At 30.4% G+C, this 22491-nt stretch overlaps 2 protein-coding genes across 9 annotated transcripts; one reads left to right on the forward strand and one right to left on the reverse strand.

Annotated features, from left to right (window-relative positions):
• Positions 1-1905: 1905 nt before the first annotated feature.
• LOC107925923 (hydroxymethylglutaryl-CoA lyase, mitochondrial) lies at positions 1906-8854 on the reverse strand. Of its 8 annotated transcripts, none has more exons than XM_016856679.2 (9): positions 8746-8854; positions 7662-7779; positions 7453-7582; positions 7139-7318; positions 6684-6764; positions 6440-6603; positions 3700-3836; positions 3046-3161; positions 1906-2306 (listed from the first exon to the last, which is right to left on the reverse strand). In XM_016856679.2, the coding sequence occupies exons 2-9, from the start codon at positions 7742-7744 to the stop codon at positions 2061-2063; spliced, it is 1137 nt and encodes a 378-aa protein (XP_016712168.2). In that variant the 5' UTR covers positions 7745-7779; positions 8746-8854; the 3' UTR covers positions 1906-2060. The 8 variants fall into 8 exon arrangements, with proteins under 8 accessions (XP_016712168.2, XP_040936130.1, XP_040936124.1 ...); XM_041080196.1 differs by having other exon boundaries at positions 7453-7541; positions 8746-8852; XM_041080190.1 differs by having other exon boundaries at positions 8657-8780.
• Positions 8855-12869: 4015 nt separating this feature from the next.
• Positions 12870-16383, forward strand: LOC107925768 (probable auxin efflux carrier component 1b). Its single transcript, XM_041080197.1, has 6 exons — positions 12870-14294; positions 14697-14964; positions 15055-15140; positions 15212-15369; positions 15468-15544; positions 16081-16383. The coding sequence occupies exons 1-6, from the start codon at positions 13193-13195 to the stop codon at positions 16145-16147; spliced, it is 1758 nt and encodes a 585-aa protein (XP_040936131.1). The 5' UTR covers positions 12870-13192; the 3' UTR covers positions 16148-16383.
• Positions 16384-22491: the final 6108 nt, after the last annotated feature.

Raw genomic sequence — 22491 nt, forward strand, 5'->3', positions numbered from 1 at the left:
TGAGTTGAACATATTTTTCAAAAATAAATTTACAAGTAGGATTATTAATATTCAAATTATAAATTTATAGTGGGTTGAAAATTTAAAATATATTTAATTTTAGGCCAAAATAATTATTGATAGAATTCGTATATTATGAGACTTAAACTTAAAATAATGAGAAAATTTCATATAATGTTACGTGTGATGAGACTCAAATCTAAACACTTACGATCCTAAGGTCTCGACTTCTATAAATACTAACAAGATCACATTGCCAATAAAAAAGACATATATACTATAGAATTTTCGAAAATTAAAATAATATAGAAGATATAAGATCTCTTTTTCTGCTTAAAAAAACTTGGTCATTTTTTCGAAATAAATTAAGATTCTTTTTGTTAAAATATATCTAAGTTTAAATCCATCATAACTCTTTCTTAAATCTTAAATAGGAGAATAATGCACTTCAACGTATTTAAGCCTATATTTTTCTGCAGTGATAACAATACCAATATCAATCGAGCTAAGACTCAATCAGCATTATCTATTAAATTTTAATTTATAATTAATACCCACTAAGTCAAACTCAATTAAAACTTTTTAAAGCTAATATAGATATAGTTATTTCTTCTTTTTTCTTTTTGTTTGTTGTAATTAATGAAGTTAATTACAATTGAACCCTTGAATTCCATTTCAAAGATGGTAGCATTAGTCAAAAGAATTCTTTTTTCAATTATCAACTACATTTGGTATTTATTTTAGGGTAAATTAATTCTTAAACACAAAAAAAAGTCAAAAGGAAATTACACTATTAATCACGAAATTATAAGTAAACTTTTATTTTAATAACTTAACTAGAAAAATATAATTTATTGATTAAACTATTCGAAAGTTTTTTACTTAAATAAAAATTTAAAAACGATGCTATATGACTTTCTTTTTTACATTGATTCACTAGATGAAAGCTCTCTTTTCCCTTTTCTTCTACAGTTCAAACTTTTCTTTTCTTGAAGTAGCTTTGATATTATGAATTTACGAATCAAAATTCATACTTTTTTTCTCTGATCTAAAATACTGATCGTCAGCTCAACTTAAATTTAAAATATATTCTTCTACTCGTCGATTCACTGTATTAGTCACCAAATCATCATTTGAAACTCGCAGACGTTATTCATAATTTAGTAACCAACAATGTAATCTACCCAAAAAATCAAATTACTTTTCTAAAAATAAAAATAAAGCATTCTACGAATGAGATTTTCTTTTTGGTAATTCAACCATTCATTCTTAAACATTTAAAAGCATAAATACATTCAATAAATATAATTATCTATTTATGCAATACATAAATATAAAACAATATTTACATCAACAATAGTATTATTAATGATTTATGAAATTTAAATCAAATAAAAAACTTACACATACAATTCTGTAAAACCAAAGTTCGTATATTATATTACACATTAAATCGAATGTTTAGTTTCATTTTCTAATTTGCAGTCTACCTATAAATCACTATCAACAATATTTTCAAAGGACAAGTAAATATGATAACGTAAAAAATTGCATACATCATGGTCAACGTTTGTAAATAATGGCAATTTTGTATTATCATATGAAAAACGTTTTACATAATTAAACAGTATAAAAAAGAAAATACTGTAGCTACGTGTTGACTTTTATTCAACATATTTATCACCCCCTTATTTTTTTTTAATTGTAAAAATATAACTAATCAATTAATATTTTTAAAAAATACTTATTTTTCTATCATATTAAATATTCATGACAGCTTCAAACAAACAAAAAAGAGGTCTACTCAAGATTCTTTTGCCTATTACATTTATATGGTCATCAATCCCTGTAGTTTAACAATATTCAAGATTTAGTCCTTATATTTAAATTCGATTTAAAACAACATAGTTCAATTATTAACATTATTAGTTAATGTTAATTTTTAATATTTTAAGTACAAGGATTAAATTTCGAATTTTATTGAAGTATAAGGATTAGATGCATATTTTTGGCCTTTTAAAGCACGACAAGTATTTTATGGTTTTCTAGCTTATTGTACCTTAAAGCTTGGAGTTAGCCTTCTTACTGCTCAAAGCAACCGCTGTCTTCGAACTAGGTGGCCGCCTCAAATGCTTGCATATAAAATCTCCGGCCAACAAGAGTTTTTCGAGATCGACATTTGTCTCTATTCCAAGTCCATTGAGCATGTAAACCACGTCCTCGGTGGCAACATTTCCGGAACCACCCTTAGCATATGGACAACCTCCGAGACCCGAAACTGATGAATCCACGTTACTGATCCCCATCTGTTAAGAGAAAACATTACTAGAATATCTGCAGATTTTACAAATTGGGTTACAAGATGGATAGCTTTATACTATTTTATCAAGCAAAGATGTTGGACTGGTATAACTAGGAAAAACATGGGACTTTTGAAAAATTTTAGCCGTAGATCATAGAATATTGGCTGAAATATGTCCGAATAGAGAAGAAGTATAAATCGAGATCTACTTATTGCGATAATGTTTGAGGTAAAGGTTTTCGAATATATATAGTCAACAATGTCATGAAACAAATCAAGCAAAATCTTCTATAGACAGATAATTTTTTCCCAGTGTTTGACGCATTAGTGAAAACCACTTGCTGACCAAAGTGGTGCAGAAGCTCAACGTGCAAATAAGGTAAACCCGTCAGTTCTGACCCGAACCTAATCCCAATCCAACCCGATTTAACAATAAAAACTCAACTGTCTGAACCTGAATTGACCCAAACCTAAAATAGCCCAAGCTCAAAACCAAAATGACTTGAACCTGAATGACAAAGCAATAAATGATCTGAGCCCATAATGGCCACACTTGAGAAACCCAAACCTCAAATCTGAAACCATTTGAACATGAGATGACTAGAACTCGAAAACCAACTTGAAAAAAAAAAATTAAAATCCAAATTGACCTGAACGAAAACCAATTCGACACATCCAATTGACAAGTCTAAAAGAAGGAAATGCAGCTTACTGTGAACAGAAGGAAAATGAGGACTACTTACTTGGAGTGATGTTAAGATATTAGACAGAGCTTGCCCATAAGTGTCATGAAAGTGGACAGCAAGATTATCGATTGGGACAAAATTCATAACATTTTCGAGCATTGGAATGACGGTACCTGCACCGAGATGAAACAAAGAAGAGAAGCTGAAATCGAAGTCAAAACTGAACAACTACGAAATAATAGCACATAGACCAAAATTAAGTTGAAAGTTTATAATTTCTAATACCGCTTAACAAAGTACAAGCTTAGTAGAAATCAAGCTAAAGAAGGATCACCATATGCATATAAAAAATGGTGCCCACTGTTCAACTGATGAAAAATGGGAATCCTCCATACAGATCAAAGGGTTTTAAGGAGGATAAGATAAGATCAAGTTAAAGATCCATTTGGCACGGAAGAAAAGCTCCAAAAGGTTTTCCAAGTGAGAACAGCAGCATAGCAGTCTTGCACACCACGTCCAATGAAAAGAGAAACCAAAACATCTCTACATTCATTACTATCCACACTTGTCTTATTATCAGAACGGATACATTCATCTAGTTATGTGTCTCCTTCAACTAATCTCCGTCAATAAATGGTGTATGTAAGGGCTGCCTAATGGTGTACGAAATAACGGTGAAGACTTACTAACAGAAGGTAACTTGAAAATTACCAGGTGTACCAACACCAATTGTGTCACCAAGGGAAATTTCTGAGCAACCCATATCAAAGAGCTGTTTAGCCACATATGCTACTTTTGATGGAGGCACTATTCCTTCCACTGGGCAGCCAACGACACATGATACATATCTGAGAGGACCAGATAGTGTTAAGAGGGTCAGTCAACACAGGGAGGGGGGAAGGAATTAAAGCTTTTTGCTAATAAAAAATGTTTCAAACCAGTGACAATTCTTTGCAAGAAATTCTAATTAAAATAAGAAAAATTATCTTATACACAGCCTGTGAAGTTTTTTGGATTCCACAAGCAAGTTTAGGGTGTGACATGTTTCATCTAGGGAATAGTAAAAAAAAATACATAAACAAATGGGCACTTGCCACATTTGTAACCATGTGTTTCAAATAATTACCCTTAAAATAAATTCTTTAAAAAGCAATCACCAGAAATATGACACAGTAAGCAACAGTAAATCTTGAACCAACAACGACTCTAGAACTACTTAGAGCAAATTTTAAAACAACAAACAAGAAAACAACATTCATAAGATTATTGCCTGAAGAACAAATGAAAAGGAGGATCCAAGGCTCATTTTCATTAAATAAATCTGATTTAGGATTTGCCCTTTTCATTCTAGGGATTCACTAAATTACAAAGTCATCACTTACACTTAATCCAACACAACAATATCCACACCATCAAATAATTTTTGTCAAACATTACTTGACATATAAATACTCGTACATATGACTCAAGTTCTGCAACTTGACATCTATACAATATTAAGTTCAACTTATAGACTTTGTAAATGTTTCTTAGCAGTTAGACTGAACTGAGTGTCCTCAAAGTTGGATTTTTCAGTTACAAGTAACTTAAAGTCCTCACTCATTTCAGAACAGATTCATTTCAGCATGAACTAGAATAGCGTGTTAACTGGATATGTTCATCCTATCAATACTCAGTTACGTCAATGCAAAACCAACAAAACAACAAATATGCACAAAATTCATCCCTCCACATTTTACTTATCCTCGTGCTTGTTTGATATATAAGCCATCAAATGTAATAGAAAACTTTAAATAGTGTCATCATTAGGGAGGATACTAACAATGACTGGAACTTGCATGGTAACAGTGCTATGGTAGATATTATTAAGAACTTATTCAGGATATAATGCTTTAAGATGATTAAAAAAATTCTAAAGGCAAATTCAAAAGGGAGAAATGATTCTGGGGCACAATATAAGCAAAAATGTACACTTTACACTTTTTATGTCCGCTTAACAGACTGCTCCTCTTGCTAAAATGTATATTTGAAGGAAACATTTGTTTGCAATTTTATTACAATTCATCAGTTCGGACTTTTGAGTGAGCAAAACTAATGCCAAGCTAAAAAATTAGTAAGGCCAGAAATCAAGGTCTCTTTCACCAACATTCAAGTTATTTTGCAACTTGCATGTGATACTTCAAAGTACTCAACATCACAATTGAAAGAACTAATCAAAAGTCATCACAGTACTGTCCCAATTAAAATGTCTACATTTACCCAACAAATTCAAACATTTTCTTCCTTTAGGGTAAAAAAGGTGTCATTCAGACTGCTGCCAATTCTGCAGAATCTTAATTCTTGGCAAAGTCCAAAGAAATACCATACAGAAAAATATTCAAAAAGTCAGGGCTACGTGAAAAGAAGCCTAATCAAATAGCCAATACCACATGAAAGAAGCAAGAAGTCTTTCCTCCTATGAAAGAAAAAACTGAAGACAATAGTTCAAATTTGGATGATGTGTCAAGACCCATGCTACCACATAAAGTTAAAACTTCATGTATCATAAGATAATAGGGTCATCTTCCCTACATGTGAGAGGAGCATTAGAGTGGAGATAAAAGAACTCAAATCTGTTAAATTGGGGGTAAACCACACACAAACATAACAAGAACCTCTCTGCCTTTCGCTTATCGCTTTTAAGTTGGAAGTCATCTTACAATTTAACAAATGAGGGAATTCATTTTATCTCAACTCTTAAACCTCCTATGTTTTACCTCCCTCACCACCTTTCTGGCCACATTAGACTGGAGATAAAAAAAAAAAAAAGGAACTAACCTCATTTCTTATCTTTAGGGAAGAAGAAAAATCTTCCGACATAATGTTTCAGCTTTCGGGTTGTTTTTGTTCATGCAGGCAAAGATTGTATTTATGCCTTCATATTCAATATAGAACTGTTTATCGCATGTGATGCCCTTTGGAGCTCAATAAGTAATCAAACTTCAACAAGGAACACCATTCAAATCTCCATTCTTTATAACAATGATTAGGCATTTCAACCCCCAAAAAATAAACACAAAAAAGAGCCCATGGATATGAAAACAATAAAGGTACCAAGAGTGTAAGAAATAAGATTGAATTGGTATACTAAAAAATAACTTTTAGATTACAAAACATACAAAGTACAAAATCTCTTCATAAGGACTTCAAAGAAACAGGCATTTCATTCAAATCTCTTCGGCTTTCAAGTTCATTTCCAAAATTTTTTTCTTTATCCTATAAATAAATATAAGTATAATGCATATAGAAACTAGGGAATTTCTAGAGCATTTCAGACATGAAAACCAAATTATTATAGTTCAGCAGTGAAAATGAAGCTAGTTTGTACCTTACTTCCCCAATACCCAACCCCCCCAAAAGAGAGCAAGAAAAAAGTAAGTTTAGTCAATCCTTCATTATTCAGAAAACATACCCTCGAACTGGAAGTGAGATCTCTCTAGCAGCAGAAACAACATCTCTAAAACGAGCAAGACTATCTTCGATGCTGCAATTTATGTTTGACTTGGAAAAAGACTCAGAAGCTGAGGCAAAGATGGCCACTTCCTTGGCTCCAGCTGAAACAGCAGCTTCGAAACCCTGAGGAAAACATTTTATCTTATCAACAAATTCGCAAAATTTCTCAACAGAAATGTTTTTCTCCATTAGAGATAGCTTACTTTAAGGTTCGGAGTTAGCACTGGAAATCGGGCTCCTTGAATATTCTGGATTGCATCCATTACATCCTTTGCATCTGCCAGCTGTAATTCAATTATGAATTAGCTTAGGATAGCAGTTTTTTTCTTTTTCCTTTTTGCAGCAGACATCATTGAAAGATGAGCATAACAATAATTTATCCTAAAGTCCACTGAATAAAATACATACATTTTAAAAATGACAAAAAAAAATGATGAGTATCATATCATAGAGGTTTAAGGATAAAAAATAAAAGCAAACCACTTATGATTAACAAAGCATGAGCTATAGACTACCACAAACATTAGAGATTGGAAAAACAAAAGGTGCAAAATGCAGAATCATGAATCAAGAGGATACACAGAACTCTACAACCAAATTAAACCATTACTTGCACAATGTTGATTGCCTGGCATGAATCACACAAAGGCACACTAACCTGTGGAACCCATTTTGGTGAGACAAAACTTGTGGCCTCGACAACAGTCAACCCTGAAGAAACTAACATTTTTATTAACTGGACCTTTGTGGAGGTAGGTACAATTTCCTTTTCATTTTGCAATCCATCCCTTGGCCCAACCTCCACTATCTTCACATGTGCTGGAAGGTTTCTTAAGACCTGGGGTGTAGTTTACAGACCATGTAGAATAAGTAGCAAGAATAGACAAAATTGAGAGAGAAAAAAAACTAAACTAAAACAAATAAAAAAATCATACCAAAATACACACAAAAAAGGTAGAAGTTTCAATTGACCTTATTTGTGGGACTATGATTGCAATTGGAGCTGTAATGATATGTTGAAAAACGGACAGCATCACCATCGTCATTACCAAGTAACCTAACTTTAGGGTTCAAAGATTCAGTCCAAAGCAATGACTCCTTACTGCAATAAAAAAAGAACAATAATACTACTTTTTTACAGACTATAAGAATGGAAACCGAAAACTAACATAAGCACCTACTTAAAAGCTTTGAGAAAAGCAGAAGGGGTGGCTCTGCTTCCCATCAGCCGTGATATCTTATCAAGTCGCCTTGCCGCTATCATTTCAATTATTATTTTCCAAGCAAATATCCACCCACCTGAATTAGTTGCAGAGAGACAATGAAAGCAATTATTAGACTAGTTGAATTTTAGTGTATAGTAGTAATATAAAGAGACTATATTTTTTTTTCTCATTTGTATCTCAAAAAGATTGTTTTGATTAGAATCTATTAGAAAATACAAAAGTAACAAACTAATTGAATGACAAGTAAATATTTGAATCGCAACCCAAACATCCTCCAAAACCCATAGCCTAAAAAAGAAAACAAAGCAGTTCAAAACATGTAAAGCTAACATAAAGCACAGTTTGCTGAGTTAAATCCCATAGATGAGCAAAAGGCTGGAAACTAAAAGACTATTTTGAACCATCTAAATACCAACCTGATACATTTTTACAGAGAATCAAATGAGTAACAATTCAATTGTCACCAAACAAAAGTTTACAATTAAATCAAAACTCAGTGTTTTATAGGTTTCCAATCCCCAATTGATACGCAAAAGATTATTATCTATTACTACCAAAATTTTTAACCACTAAACTAATTCAAACAAAGCTAAATTTTAAAACAGCTAACGAAACTAAATAGTTATTAAATTTTGTAAGCTACTAGATGCTAAGTTTCTTATATCAAACGTATAATTAAACCTAATCAACCCTTCAGGAATCTTATTGAGATTGTATATAAGAAAATAAATTCCAAAATCCACTGAAATTAACAGCAGCACAAACTTACCTCAATAACCAAATATAATAATAATCTGATCCATTCGCATAACTTAATCAACAAAAAGCACTGACTTTTTTTCTAGTTTGAATAATTAAAAAAATCGCAGTTCAAAACTAGCAGCTGAACACCATAAAGAATTTTTAAAAAAACCACTTGCAATTGAGAAAAAATAAATAATTATACGAACAATTTCTGTACAAGCACTTCGAGAACCTTCAACAATGGATGCTTCAACAAACACTTTGGATTTTTAAAAAGAATTGAACAAAAAAATACCTGTTCATGACAGAAAGAGAGAAAGCTGACAGGGACGAAATAGAAGTCTAAATTCTTATCTAATTGCCCTCATTCCCGGTCGGGTCGGGTCGAACCCGACCGAATGTTGAACATCTAAGCCCAAATTGGCTCTATTCTTATTTATCTATATCCATTAGGTTTTTATTCAATTTGGTACTTATATTTGACAATAGTTATATAATTTGGTACCCAAAAGTAATAGTGTTAACATTTTAGTATTTAATTCGGGTTTTACTGTTCACTTGATGAAAATTCATAATTGGTCAATAATATTAGCAATTAACTTCCATTGAACCAACCCTAAAACCCGAGCTAAATCACATCCATCGAATTGTATTCGAAAAATTAAATTAAAAAATTAAACAAATCCAAAATTTTCGCTAAATTTATTCTGTTAAAAAATGTGAAAATTGTAAATCTAATAATATTAGTAATTAACTTTCATCAAATCAACCTTAGAACCCGAATTAAACACTAAAAAGTTAACAGCATTACCTTTGGGTATAAAAATATAGATTTTTTGTCAAATGTATGCTGCCAAATTGGACCAAAAATAACACATGAACCATATTAGAAAAAATGTCAAACTTATGTACTAAATGATATATTAAGCTTATCTATAATTCATATAAGAAGTGACGAAAAAAAAAATCAATCTTGTATAATGTACTTAATGATATTATAATGGTGTTTTTATCTTTTTATGCTTTTATATAGGTAAAACTATTATTTAACGAGGATCGAGGTAAAAAAATTTAGGTGTAACATAATTTAGTATTTGTTTATGTTGAACCAATATTTTTGGGTCGGGCTTATACTTATTTTGGGTTGTGGATAAAACAAAACAACATTAAAAGAGTATCATATTTGGTTTAGGTTTGATTCAGCTCGATTTCAAATTTAATCATAGACCAATGTGAAAAATAAACACAATCAATTTTATAGAAGTTGAGCCTTAATTGCTTATGTCCTCTATATTAAGTATTAACCCTACTCGCTAAAGATTTTATCATTTCACTAGCTTTGAATTTCTATTTAAGATTAGAGGTGGGTCGAGTTCGAATTGGGCCTAGACACTATATTAACATACTTTATACTTGTCTAAACTCGATTCGACTCAAAATATGCACTTAAAATTTTGCTTAAGCCTGCTCATATTTGTAAATGGCTAACCAATCTCATTTTAGGCTCACTCATATTAGTTTTTAAAAATATATTAAAAATATCTATTAATATTTGATAATTGTACTGACAAAATAATTTAAATTCATCACAGTGTCGTTTTTTAGTTACGTTGCTATCAATTTAATTTTTTTATTTTAAAATGTCATGTCAACCAATTTAATCAAAAAATTAATAGTATTAACAAGTAGTTCTGAATTTTAGAATTTAAAAAATAGAAGTATTAAATTCTAGAAAATAAAAATGTAGGGACTAAATTTAATTTTACTGAGTGTACATGAACCTGTAACATATTTTAACCTCTTAAATAAAATCTTTCAAATATTTCAATAATCATTTTATAAATTTTCAAACTAAAAGTGATTAAAATATAAATTTACTAATAGTTTAATAGTTGTAAGCATAATTTATCCAAATAATAATTTACCCTAGAGGACAAATTGGTAATAATGAGGAAAATGAGCGTGACATAAGCAATAATTACTACTATTAGCTAACAAATCTTTAGGGTTTACAGCCGGAAGCGGTGTTTCTGACAGCGGCGCCGCCTCGGTTCTCAGAATTTCGATTAGACTGCAATTTTCAAGCAAATAAATTTCACAAAACAGTGAGTGGCTCCTTGAGATTTCGTCAAGGATTCAACTTTCCCTTTTAACACGAAAACCATATTTGAAGCCAAAACAAAGGACACTGCCTTTATTTATTTCTTCATTAATAAGTGAATGAATTAAACCACACCACTCCACCACCATCACTACTTTCTTTTTCGAGCGCCGAATAAAATTTATTAAGGGAGAATAATTGATGGAGGTTTAAAAAAATTAATATAATTTTGACCTTCAACTTTATAATTTCATTCATTTTGGTACCTAAATTAATCTCAAAATTTAATGTGAGTTTGAATGAGCGATGCATTTACCTATGATTAATGTAAAAATAGGGGTGGCGATAAAATTAAATACTATAGCGTGAGACAAAAAATAAACTGAATATATTGCACCGCACCCAATCTCTCGTTCAAATTCACCAATCTCCAATACTCAAAACCAAAAAAAAAAAATACCACAAATAACCCAATCCTCACCTAACACACCATTAAAAAAAGGGTGAACTGCAGAAATGGTCACTAAAGTATTGAGCATGTTCTATTTTGGTAACTTTTAATTTATTCCATTTTAGTAGCCGAATGTAGATCTATTAAAATGCTAATGGAATAATTGGTTGAGTCTTAGCTCGGTTGATATTAGTATTATTGCTAGTATATGAGGGCATAAGTTCGAGCGTGTTGAAGTGCATTTATACTCTATTTAAGGGTTGGCATGAATGAGTATGTAATTGTTAGAACAAAAACAACAAACGATTTTAAATGTAATTTTCTTTGATCTAATGGCTCTTCCAGTTTATACTTGACTACCGTTCTAGTTTGTCCCCACTAACATACTTCTCTAAAAAGTTAATTACACGAGAAGTCCCTAAATTTTGGAACAAATTTTATTCTAGTCCTTAAATTTAAAAGCGGTTTAAATTAGTTCCCAATTACAGGAATCATATCAAATAGTTGGCGCCATGTGTGTCGTAAACTGTCGTGCACATGCCACTTTTTCTTTTTCTTTTTTACACATAAAATATTTTTAAATCCATTTTTTATTTGATATAAAGGTAAACAAAAATAAATAATAATTTCAACAATTACTAAAATTAATTTTTAAATAAGCCAATTTTTATGGGAATCAAATTAATTTTTTTTATATACGTAAAATAATTTTATTAAAAAATAATTATTTATATTATAAAATTTTGCTTACTTTCTTAAGAATAAATATTTTTATTTCTCTATTTTTTAAAATAATTAAAATTTTAGACTAAATTTAAAATATTATTGTGATAAATAATTAAGTGCATTTAATATTTGTAATATAATATATATATTTTTTAATTTTATACATACTATATATATGTTATTATTATTAGTTTCAAACTTTACGTTTCATTATTTATTGTTTGCTAAATGCATAATTGGATTCTAAATATATGATTTCTACACGCATATACTTGTAGGGGCGAAGTCAAAAAAAAAATTTAGGATGTCAAAATTAAATTGTATATTTTCATGATAGTAAAAGTATAATTTTACCATTTTAATAATGTATATCTTTATAATTTTTAAATAATTAAATCAAATTTTTATCGTTTTGAGAGACCAAACTATAATCTTATCATTACTAATTCAATAATAAATTATAAAAGAGCCTAAATAAAAAATATTATTTCTAATTTCGCCACTACGTATATTAGAATTTCCAATTAAATTTTATGTAAATAAATTTCATATTAATTTAAAATATTTTAAATAAAAACTAAATTAAATTTAAAAATATTAAAATATTCAAACTTGTTCCACCTTAGCTCTATAATAATTAATTCAATTTTTTATACCATTATTTTTGGACAAATTATATTAGTAGTCTCATAATTATTAGTATTTTTTTTAGTCATACAACTATGAAAAGTTATAAAATAATTATCCAATTGTTCAATTTGGTCTTTTTTGGTCATTAAGTTAGGTGACCACAAAGGAAAAAATTGAATAATTGGGTGACTAATTTATAACTTTTTGTAATTAAATGACAAAAAAAATATTAATAATTGAATAATAATTTTGTAACATTTTACAATTGAATAACAAAAGAATTAAGAGTAAATTTAGTTGAGTGGTGTATTTATCAATGATTAATATAAAAATAACAATAATAATAAAATTAAATATTATAATAATACTATAAAACGAGATAAAAAATAAATTAAACACAACGAATTGCACCAATATCGTTCATCTAAACCCAGGTTAATAATGAAGTGATTACCAATATAATTTATTATTTTTTAATATAAGAAAAAGTCTTTTCCTTTTTTCTCTACCTAAATGCTTCTTTAAAAAACACCTCCTTGCTTTCATTACCTTTGTCTGCCATCAACTCCCTTAAATATTAACTCCTTTCCCCTTCCCTCCTTTTTCTCTCCCATCCCATCCCCATTATCGCCTGAAAACCATTTTCCAACTCACCGGTAAACCATTCTTATCCATTTCCCCTTCTTCTTCCCTTATAACCCATCAACCCCAGCACCACAATGGGCTGAAAGGAACCTTTCTTTTTTCCTTTCTTTAACCACTTCAACCCCTCAAAATAACCAAAACAACCTGTTTTTCACCTTGGCTTTCCATTTTTTTTTCAAAAATCCCACAATGATCAGTGCAACAGACCTTTACCATGTCCTCACCGCCGTTGTACCTCTCTACGTAGCCATGATTTTAGCTTACGGCTCAGTCAAATGGTGGAAAATCTTCACCCCCGATCAATGTTCCGGCATCAACCGTTTCGTCGCTTTATTTGCCGTCCCTTTACTTTCATTCCATTTCATATCAACTAACAATCCATACACCATGAACTTAAGGTTCATAGCCGCTGATACCCTTCAAAAACTCATCGTCCTAGTACTTTTAGCCATATGGTCAAGAACTAGCTCAAGGGGTTCCTTAGAATGGTCCATAACCTTATTTTCACTCTCAACACTCCCCAATACTTTAGTAATGGGCATCCCTTTGTTAAAAGGCATGTATGGGGATTATTCAGGGAGTTTAATGGTTCAAATAGTGGTTTTACAATGTATAATTTGGTACACTTTGATGTTATTCTTGTTTGAATATCGCGGTGCTAAGCTATTAATAGCTGAACAGTTCCCAGATACTGCTGGTTCTATAATTTCATTTAAAGTTGATTCTGATGTTTTGTCATTAGATGGTAAAGAACCTTTACAAACCGATGCTGAAGTCGGTGATGATGGGAAACTTCATGTTACTGTGAGGAAATCAACTAGCTCAAGATCGGAAATCTTTTCTCGCCGGTCACATGGTTTGAATTCCGGTATGGGGTTAACACCAAGACCTTCTAATTTAACCAATGCTGAAATTTATTCACTTCAATCATCTAGGAATCCAACACCAAGAGGTTCTAGTTTTAACCATACTGATTTTTATTCAATGGTGAATGGGGGGAAGAACAATGTTAGTCCAAGGCAATCAAATTATGGGACAGGATTTGATGAAGAGAATGGCGTTGGGGTGTTTGGTAATAATGGTATAAGATCAAATGGTGGTTCATATCCTGCTCCGACAAGTGCTGGGATCTTTTCTCCGGTGACTGCTCCCAAGAAGGCAAACGGTGGCGGTGATGGTGGTGGAAAGGATTTGCATATGTTTGTTTGGAGTTCAAGTGCTTCCCCTGTTTCGGAAGGTGGTATACATGTTTTCAAAGGTGGAGATTATGGCAATGATCATCATCATAAAGGTATAAAAACATTGATTTTTGGTGTTCTATTACAAGTTTTGATTGTGTTTTTTTTTTGTCTTTTTGGATTGTTCTTTTTGTTAGGGTAATTGTGTTTTTTGTGTTGTTGACTTGGGGTTTAGCAGATCTTGGGGACCGAACTAGAATTTTTGAAAAGTTTTAGGAGTTTTTTTTTTCAAAAAATTTGGGGTGTTAATTAAAATTTTGCAAAATCAATGAGAATTTCGAAAATATTTAGAAGAGCTCAAGTAATTTTTTCAAAAAATTAAAAAGATAATGGAAGTTGTAAAAAATTTGGAGGGGCCAAATTAAAATTTTCACCAAATTCGAAGAGAAAACGGAAATTGTGTCTAGGGTTTAGGGTTTAGATTTGGCTTTAATCTCATGTTTTTGTGGTTTTAGATTATGATGAATATGGTAGAGACGAATTCACTTTCGGTAATAAGGCAGCAACGAACGGCGGTGTCGATCGAGAAGGACCGGTTCTTTCCAAGCTTGGTTCAAGTTCCACGACTGAACTTAACCCGAAGATTGAAACAAAGCCGACCGCTATGCCTCCAGCTAGTGTTATGACTAGACTTATATTGATCATGGTGTGGCGAAAACTAATCCGGAATCCCAACACTTACTCGAGTTTGATCGGTCTCACTTGGTCTCTCGTTTCGTTCAAGTGCGTAAAACTATTACATCGGCTGTTCTTTTCACTAAATTTGTCTTAAACTCTGCATTCAAATTCATTTGTTTTGTTGCATATGTGTAGGTGGAATATCCAAATGCCTGCCATAGTAGCCAGTTCGATATCGATTCTTTCCAATGCAGGTCTCGGAATGGCCATGTTTAGCCTCGGTAAAGTCATGATGTTGTCGGATTTTGTTTATTTTGGGTTCTGGTTTATCTCAAGTTCCATTGTTTTGTAGGCTTATTCATGGCACTTCAACCAAGGATAATTGCATGCGGGAACACGATCGCGACCTTTGCTATGGCGGTTCGGTTCCTAACTGGTCCTGCGGTTATGGCAGCTGCCTCGATCGCTGTTGGGTTAAGAGGTGTTCTTCTCCGCATTGCTATCGTGCAGGTAAATCCTACTTCCAGTGATTCTCTACCGTTAAATAAGTATATTCCGATTCTGATTCCGAGGTTAAGAATTTGTTTTTCGGGTTTTAATTTTCTCAGGCAGCTCTTCCGCAAGGGATCGTACCTTTCGTCTTTGCGAAGGAATACAATGTTCATCCTGATATATTGAGCACAGGGTAAGATCATTTTGCTCTTTTCTCAATTCTTATAAATATAGTGTTCGGATTGCATTTTGATCCGTTTACTTGAAAAATATGCAAATTGGTCCTTGTTTAAAAAATGGTCCCCCAAATTTGTATTGACAAAAAATGACAGATTTGCATTTTTACCAATAAGTCATGACACCCTTTTTCTCCTGTTTGTCAATAGAAATGTTTAAACTTTCATTATGTGAAGAAAAGGAAAAAAAAAACCATAGAACACCCTGTTGATTCTTTGCTTAGAAAATAAGCAAACTAGTCCCTGAACATTACAAATATGAACAAAATGGTCTTTTATCTTCTCTCATTTCTCTCATTACACCTTTTCTTTTTCATTCTCTTATTGCATTTCGGTTTCTCTACTTGGAAAAATATCCAACTAGTCCCCATAACATCACAAACATGAGCAAAACGTCCTCCCAAATCCATATCTTAACATAAAAAAAATGGATTTGCTCATTTTTCGAGTAGGTTTTTATTTTTTACCGATGATACATAATTTTTCATTGCAGGGTTATATTTGGAATGCTGATTGCCCTTCCCATAACACTGGTTTACTACATTCTATTGGGACTTTGAAGCTGACAAGAGTAAAGAAAAGGAGACTGACCAAATTAACCCTCCCATCATTTTGCAAACGGCAACGTTTTGGTGTTTCTCTTCTTAAAAAAATCACTGTTATAATTTTGTCCAACTGATATGGTGATTTACAGTGAAATTATCTGATCTTTTTTATTTATTTATCTTTTTGACAATATTTAAAAGGAAAACGTGCTTGGAATAGACTTTTGTTTTTAATGTTAAATTTTTTTTCAGTCCTTTGCCTTTTTGCTTTTTTGGTCCTTTTTATGAAAAGTGAAGCCCTCTTGCAATATTTATATTTTAAACCTTTTTTTCAAGGTAATATATGTGCTTTATTTTAATGGAATTGGGATCCCTATGTTGGAATAAAATCCAACCCCACATATATTTAATACACAAGACAAAGGGCTAGCTTTATTGCTGGTGTATGGTGATATTACCTAATAAGTCCTTTTTATCATTAAAATATTCATACAAGTACAATTCGTAATAAAGCTAGCATTGTTTGTTTAAATTATATAAAAATTGTTCCTTTTATCATTTACCAAAAAAGAGATTTTAAAATATGATTTTTTGTAAATTGTAAAACACTTCAATTCCATAATTGGGCAGTTTATATTTCAATTTAATCATATGAAAATTTGAAAATATAATTTTAAAATACCAACATTATTAAAAAGTGTAAAAAAAATTTTGAAAAATTAAAATGATAATGTCCACTTTTAGAAGGAGATATCATCGTTTAAGGGCCAAATCGAGATAATCCTCTAAATTCAAAAACCAGAGTGACAATAGTTAATAAAATGAGGGACTAAATGTGAAATTATAGGAAAAATAAGTAGGGTGCAGACCAAAAAGCAAGGTGTAATAAAAAGGCGGGGGTGTAAAAGGGCGAACCAGCTGTAACTGGAGACTGGGATTTTTGTCCGCGAAAAAGAAAACATTTGCAGGGTTCCCAGTTGAAAAAAAGTCTATGCCCATAGCTGTCTTTTAGGTTAAGTTTAGGTCTGGTTAGGTCGGCTCTTTGGAAACCCTCTAAAAACTTAGACCTCTTTATTTATGGATTTTTTTATTTTTTTAAGAATATGATCAAATCAGTCTGTCAAATTGGTTTGTTCCGGTATTAGTTCAAAGAAACATATCGTATAGAGGAGTAGAATCAAGCTAAAAAACGGTTAAATTAATTAAATCGATTTTTTTAATGTTTTTATTTAATTATTGTTAAATTTATAATCGGACCAAAAATCATAAATTAGTACAACCAATTGAACAATTGGTCTTTTTATTGTTTCGATATTTTATGGATTCATAATGATTGAGTCGATTGTACCATCAATTTTTTAATTCAATAAATTGATATAGTTTGATTTTAACCAAGGTTTTTAGAATTGGACAAGTAGAGAGTACAATTGTTTTAATTGATATGTTCAGTCGGTTTTGTTTTTTTCAAACTAACTTAACTGATTTTAACATGAGAAAGTCGACCCAACTAATTTAGTTGAGAAAACTAACTAAATTGAATCGAACGAATCTTGGGTTATTGGATTGAATTTATATGTTATATATTACTATTTTCAAATAACAATGTTTTAATTATAATATTTAATGAATTTGAAGTAAATGCTTGTATTATTTTTTGAATTTTTTTTTACTTAAATTCAACGAATTTAGATTGTTTTAATTAGTTTTTTATTTTATTTTTTAGATAACAACTTTAAAAACTTGTCAAATAACGAAAAATAATATTTTTAAAAAGCATATGTTGTGTATGGTTTATTAAGGGGACATTTTAATTGGTGGAGATAGATTTAGGAGAAGTGTTAGTATTAAGCGTGTGAATAATAATGGAGATATCTGGGTGACTTGCGACTCGAGCCACCAACTAAGGCAATGTTTGCAAACATGTTGTCTCGATTGGTGATTTGAGTTGCCCCGCACCCAAGTACCAACGAAGGCGCCTTCCTCCGTGAATCGTACACAACTCTTCGTAGAGGCTAGGGATAAAACTCGACATGGGGACAATACCTTCGATTGTTGGGGAATTGGGTCGGTTGTCTTACTGATGACACTTTAAAGACTTCTCCCAATAGTGTTGACCCCCTCAACACTAAATATCTCTATTTTTCATTTGATAATTAAAAAAATTACTTATTTGAATTAATATTTTATTAATCTCGGTTTAAATGTTGAGCTAGTTGTTTAAGTTTAATTGGGGAAAAACTTTAGGTTTTAAAAAAGAGTTTTTAAAAAAATGACTCGATTGTGTTGGGTTTGAACTCTAAGATCCAATGCTTGAAATTGTCTCGATCCAACTTGTTTTTTAATTGTATATATTTTGGAAATTGAAAATTTAAAAGAAAATATATAAAGAAAATATTTAATGTACTATCGATGCATAAATCTCATGCACCGTTAATGAACTACATTAAACCGCCTAATCAATAAGTAAAATAGAATAAATATTTGAGGACTTATAAATAAATACCGATAAGTGTATTTAAGTTTATAATATTATTTTTAAATAAAATTTAAAAATTGGGGAAGAAAATAATGGGAGTAGAAGGGCCTCCAGCTTTGTCTTGGCCCAGCAATATCAACAGGAACTACAATAAAAGAGACAAAATGGACAAGGGCTAAGTTAAATTATTAGTCCAACTTGGCCCACACATATTTGTGGCAGATTATTTGAAATTTCAATTTTGACCCAAGCCAAAGTTTTGACATTTTTGACAAAAGTTGGGTTTTGGATCTTCAAAACTTCGATTCGAGTCTCATCTTTTGTAATCGCAATGTGTCGATTTTGTTCAATTTTTTGTCTGTTGTGTTTTATATTTAGATGGGTTTTACATGTAATTTGCACCTATATTGTACTTTTAATTTATTGTCTTTGGTAAAAGTATCATGAATGCTAATGTATTAAAAGTTGGATTGAATTTTATCCCTCTACTGTAAAATAGGCAAATCAATCTTTGTCCACTAGTTCAAAGAGAAAAATGGACATTTTTGTTAAAAAATTCAACAATTTCTATTATTAAAAACTAATAAAGTTGACAAAATAACCAGACAGTGATATGAGTAGTTCCATGCGTACATTATGTTGATGAATTTTTTAACAAAAAGGACTAATTTACCCATTTTTTTAGTAAATGGGGCAAAATGCAATTCGAATCCTCATACAAGGGCCTATTGTTTTTATATTAGTGAAACTTTCAAAAAAAAAAACCAAATTTAAAAATCTGATTTAATTATAAAATATAAATACTATAAATTCGTTCTATTCAAACTTGGATATGAAAGAATCCAAGAATGACTCACACAAGTAATCTAAAATGACTTGAACTTATATATATACATATATATATATATTTAAAAACTAATTTATTGAAAATAAAACCTAATATATATTATTAATTTATTTCAATTTATAATTTTCATATTAATTTTTATTCGTTGAAGAAAATCTAAACATATAAATAATGAAAAATGCTAATTTTTGTTGTTGTATTTTTTATTGTATTATTTGTTTTTGGTACACTTTATTATATTTTTTGTTGAAAAAAAATTAAAATATCAATTTGATATTAATGGAAGTATTAATCAACATGCCAAGTCAGCAAATTCTGATGAAAAATACGATCGGAGTAAATGATTGGATTGGGATTTTTGAATTAGAAAAGCAAGAGGACTTAATTTTAAATTTTTTTTAGTACATGGGCTAAATTTCAATTTTTTATAAGTATAGGGACTACAACAAATTTGACCGATTTGTAATTTAGGATAGTGTTAATGGGCCCAACGATATGATTTGGTAAGGATCCAATAACCTTGCTTTCATAGCTTTAACGTCTTTTTGGATATTCTAACGTAGCCCCTAAATTTTAAAATATTTTAGTTTAGTCCTTAGCATATCAATATCATATCAATCAGGTCCTTTGGTGAATCTATCTATCAGCTTTGACGTTAAATATCAGCTCAAATTTAATGTGTAGCATATTTAAAGCACGTAAACCAAAATGTAAATACATGTGTGGATACTTTGAATTAGAGCAGTTCATAATTTGGGCCTAATCCAGCCGCAACTCTATTCCAAAAAAATTCAAGTCCAAACTTGTTTTTGAATTGACTCGATCCAAAAAAATTAGCTAAAAATATATATAAAAAAATCATAAAATCTTATAGGCAAATATCCACTAAACAATTTCTTTCTTATTTCCCAAAATAAGAATTTATTTATTTATTTTTCTTTGTATTTGATTAAACCAAGACTAATATTTATTATTATTTTTAATGTAGACATCATATTCTATACATTATTGTAATGTTTTAATAAATAGTGATTAATGTTGATTGAGTCTTACTTCGATTGGTATGTGTATTGTTACTAATGCAGGAGAATATGGGTTCGAGTGTGCTGAAACATATTATCCTCTTATTTATGGGTTGGAGAAGGGCTATGCAGTGGCGAATCTAGGGGGGCTGGCAGGGGCCTTGCCCCCCCTAAAATGTAAAATTACTATTTAGGCCCTTAAGATTTTTTAAATATTTTAAATTGGTAAATATAAAATTGGACTTTGACCCCCTATAATTATAAAAATTCAACTTAATACTTTAAAAATTATAAAGATATAGGGTATAAAAAATTAAAATTTCATCCGCCCCTAAAAAATCGTTCTGACTTCGCCCCTTGGGCTATGGATAGTTTTAGGTACCAAATTGTTAAAAAAGAAATAATAATGGGTGATTATTGCTTGAAATTATCTTTAATTATTATTCGTGTACTTTAATGCATAGTCATTAGTAACTGTTTGCTTTATCTAGTGTTTTTTTTTAATTATTGTTAACAAAAAAAACACAATAATAAAAAATGTTAATTGCCTAAGATGCCTTTAAATTTTAAAATATTTTTCATTTAATCATCAAACTATCATTATCATGTTAATCAAATCATTACATATGATAAGACGGATGGACCAAATTATAAACATGTGTGTTTTTATTGCATAAACAATTAGGACCCGACATGTTTAAACAAAGAAGAAGAATCCTTTCAAAATATATACATGGGCAAATCTAAAGGGACTAATATGGTAAAAAAAATTTAAGTCCCTTGAAAATTATAAAATTATTATTATAGTAAAATTATCTTTTGACTTCTAATAATTTTTAATGCAATTCTACCCCTTCTTTAATTATTTTTCTACCTTCCCCTTTGTATACGTGTTTATAATTTAATCACATATTTTAAACATGCTCCATGTCTTATCCAAATTTGACATTTAATGTCTAAATTAACAACTAGGTTGATAGGGTGACTTGATTGATATTATATAGACATTTTGAGGACTCGTTTAAAACATTTTCAAGTTTAGCTACAAACTAAAATTTTGAATCATACTTTAAGGGTACACGGTGCAATTAACCCTACTATAAATATGTAAACATTAAAAATACAAATTCATTTATAACTTAATAACAATTTTTGAACATTAATCTCATTATAGATTCTTATCATATCTGTTCTTTGTAATATAATGCCTATAACTACCCATAGTCCATTCCCAACTCTTAAATAGGAGGATAACGTGCTTCAGCGCACTTGAACTCACATCCTCCTATACTGGTAACATTGCCGATACTAATCGAGCTATAGCTCAGTTGTCATTAATATATCGATAATTGAATAAACTTTTTAAAAATAAATATTTTTTTATAAATCCCTACAAATAATTAAATTATTTTTATAAAGGATTTTAGTAGATATTCATACTTCAATTTGAATGGGTATTATCATGGCATTGTTTACTTTCGGCTGGTCATGATGAAGGTATCAAAAGGTACATATGTTTACATTTGATTCCCATTTAGTTAGTCAAAAAGAATGGGTTGAAATTTGAAACCAAGTTTTTTTTTTATTGAGAAAAATCAGTATGAACATAGAAATTAGAAATTATTGAGTTTATTTAATTATAAAAATATATAAATGTTGATATAATGTATTTTTATTACTTAAATAGTAAAAAATGTTATTTAGGTTCATCAATGTATTAGGGGTCGATTGAGTGTTAACTCGATTGACATTAGCATTATTGTCAATACAGGAGGACGTGAATTCGAGTGCGCTGAAACGCATTATCCTCCTGTTTATAGGTTAGAGAGAAGCTATGGATAGTTCTAAACATTGTGCCAAAAAAAATAGATATGATCAAAACCAATAATGAGATTATTTAAAAAAAGAAGAAGAAGAAAGTACCAAGGGTGTGTAATAGAGTCGAGCTGAACTTAAAATTTGAGGTTCGATACTCATTTGAGTTTGGCTCGAGATTTAATTGAATTACTCGAAC

Source organism: Gossypium hirsutum, chromosome A11, assembly GCF_007990345.1.
Source record: "Gossypium hirsutum isolate 1008001.06 chromosome A11, Gossypium_hirsutum_v2.1, whole genome shotgun sequence".
Classification (NCBI taxonomy): Eukaryota; Viridiplantae; Streptophyta; class Magnoliopsida; order Malvales; family Malvaceae; genus Gossypium; species Gossypium hirsutum.

Bases quoted from the DNA above. Each gene is read 5' to 3' on its own strand.
- LOC107925768 (XM_041080197.1), top strand. From the start codon at position 13,193: ATGATCAGTGCAACAGACCTTTACCATGTCCTCACCGCCGTTGTACCT. The intron at 14,295-14,696 runs GTATAAAAACAT...TTGTGGTTTTAG, and splicing joins CAATGATCATCATCATAAAG to ATTATGATGAATATGGTAGA. The intron at 15,141-15,211 runs GTAAAGTCATGA...ATTGTTTTGTAG, and splicing joins AATGGCCATGTTTAGCCTCG to GCTTATTCATGGCACTTCAA.
- LOC107925923 (XM_016856679.2), bottom strand. From the start codon at position 7,744: ATGATAGCGGCAAGGCGACTTGATAAGATATCACGGCTGATGGGAAGC. The intron at 7,319-7,452 runs GTCAATTGAAAC...ACTACACCCCAG, and splicing joins ATCATAGTCCCACAAATAAG to GTCTTAAGAAACCTTCCAGC. The intron at 6,604-6,683 runs GTAAGCTATCTC...TGTTTTCCTCAG, and splicing joins TGCTAACTCCGAACCTTAAA to GGTTTCGAAGCTGCTGTTTC.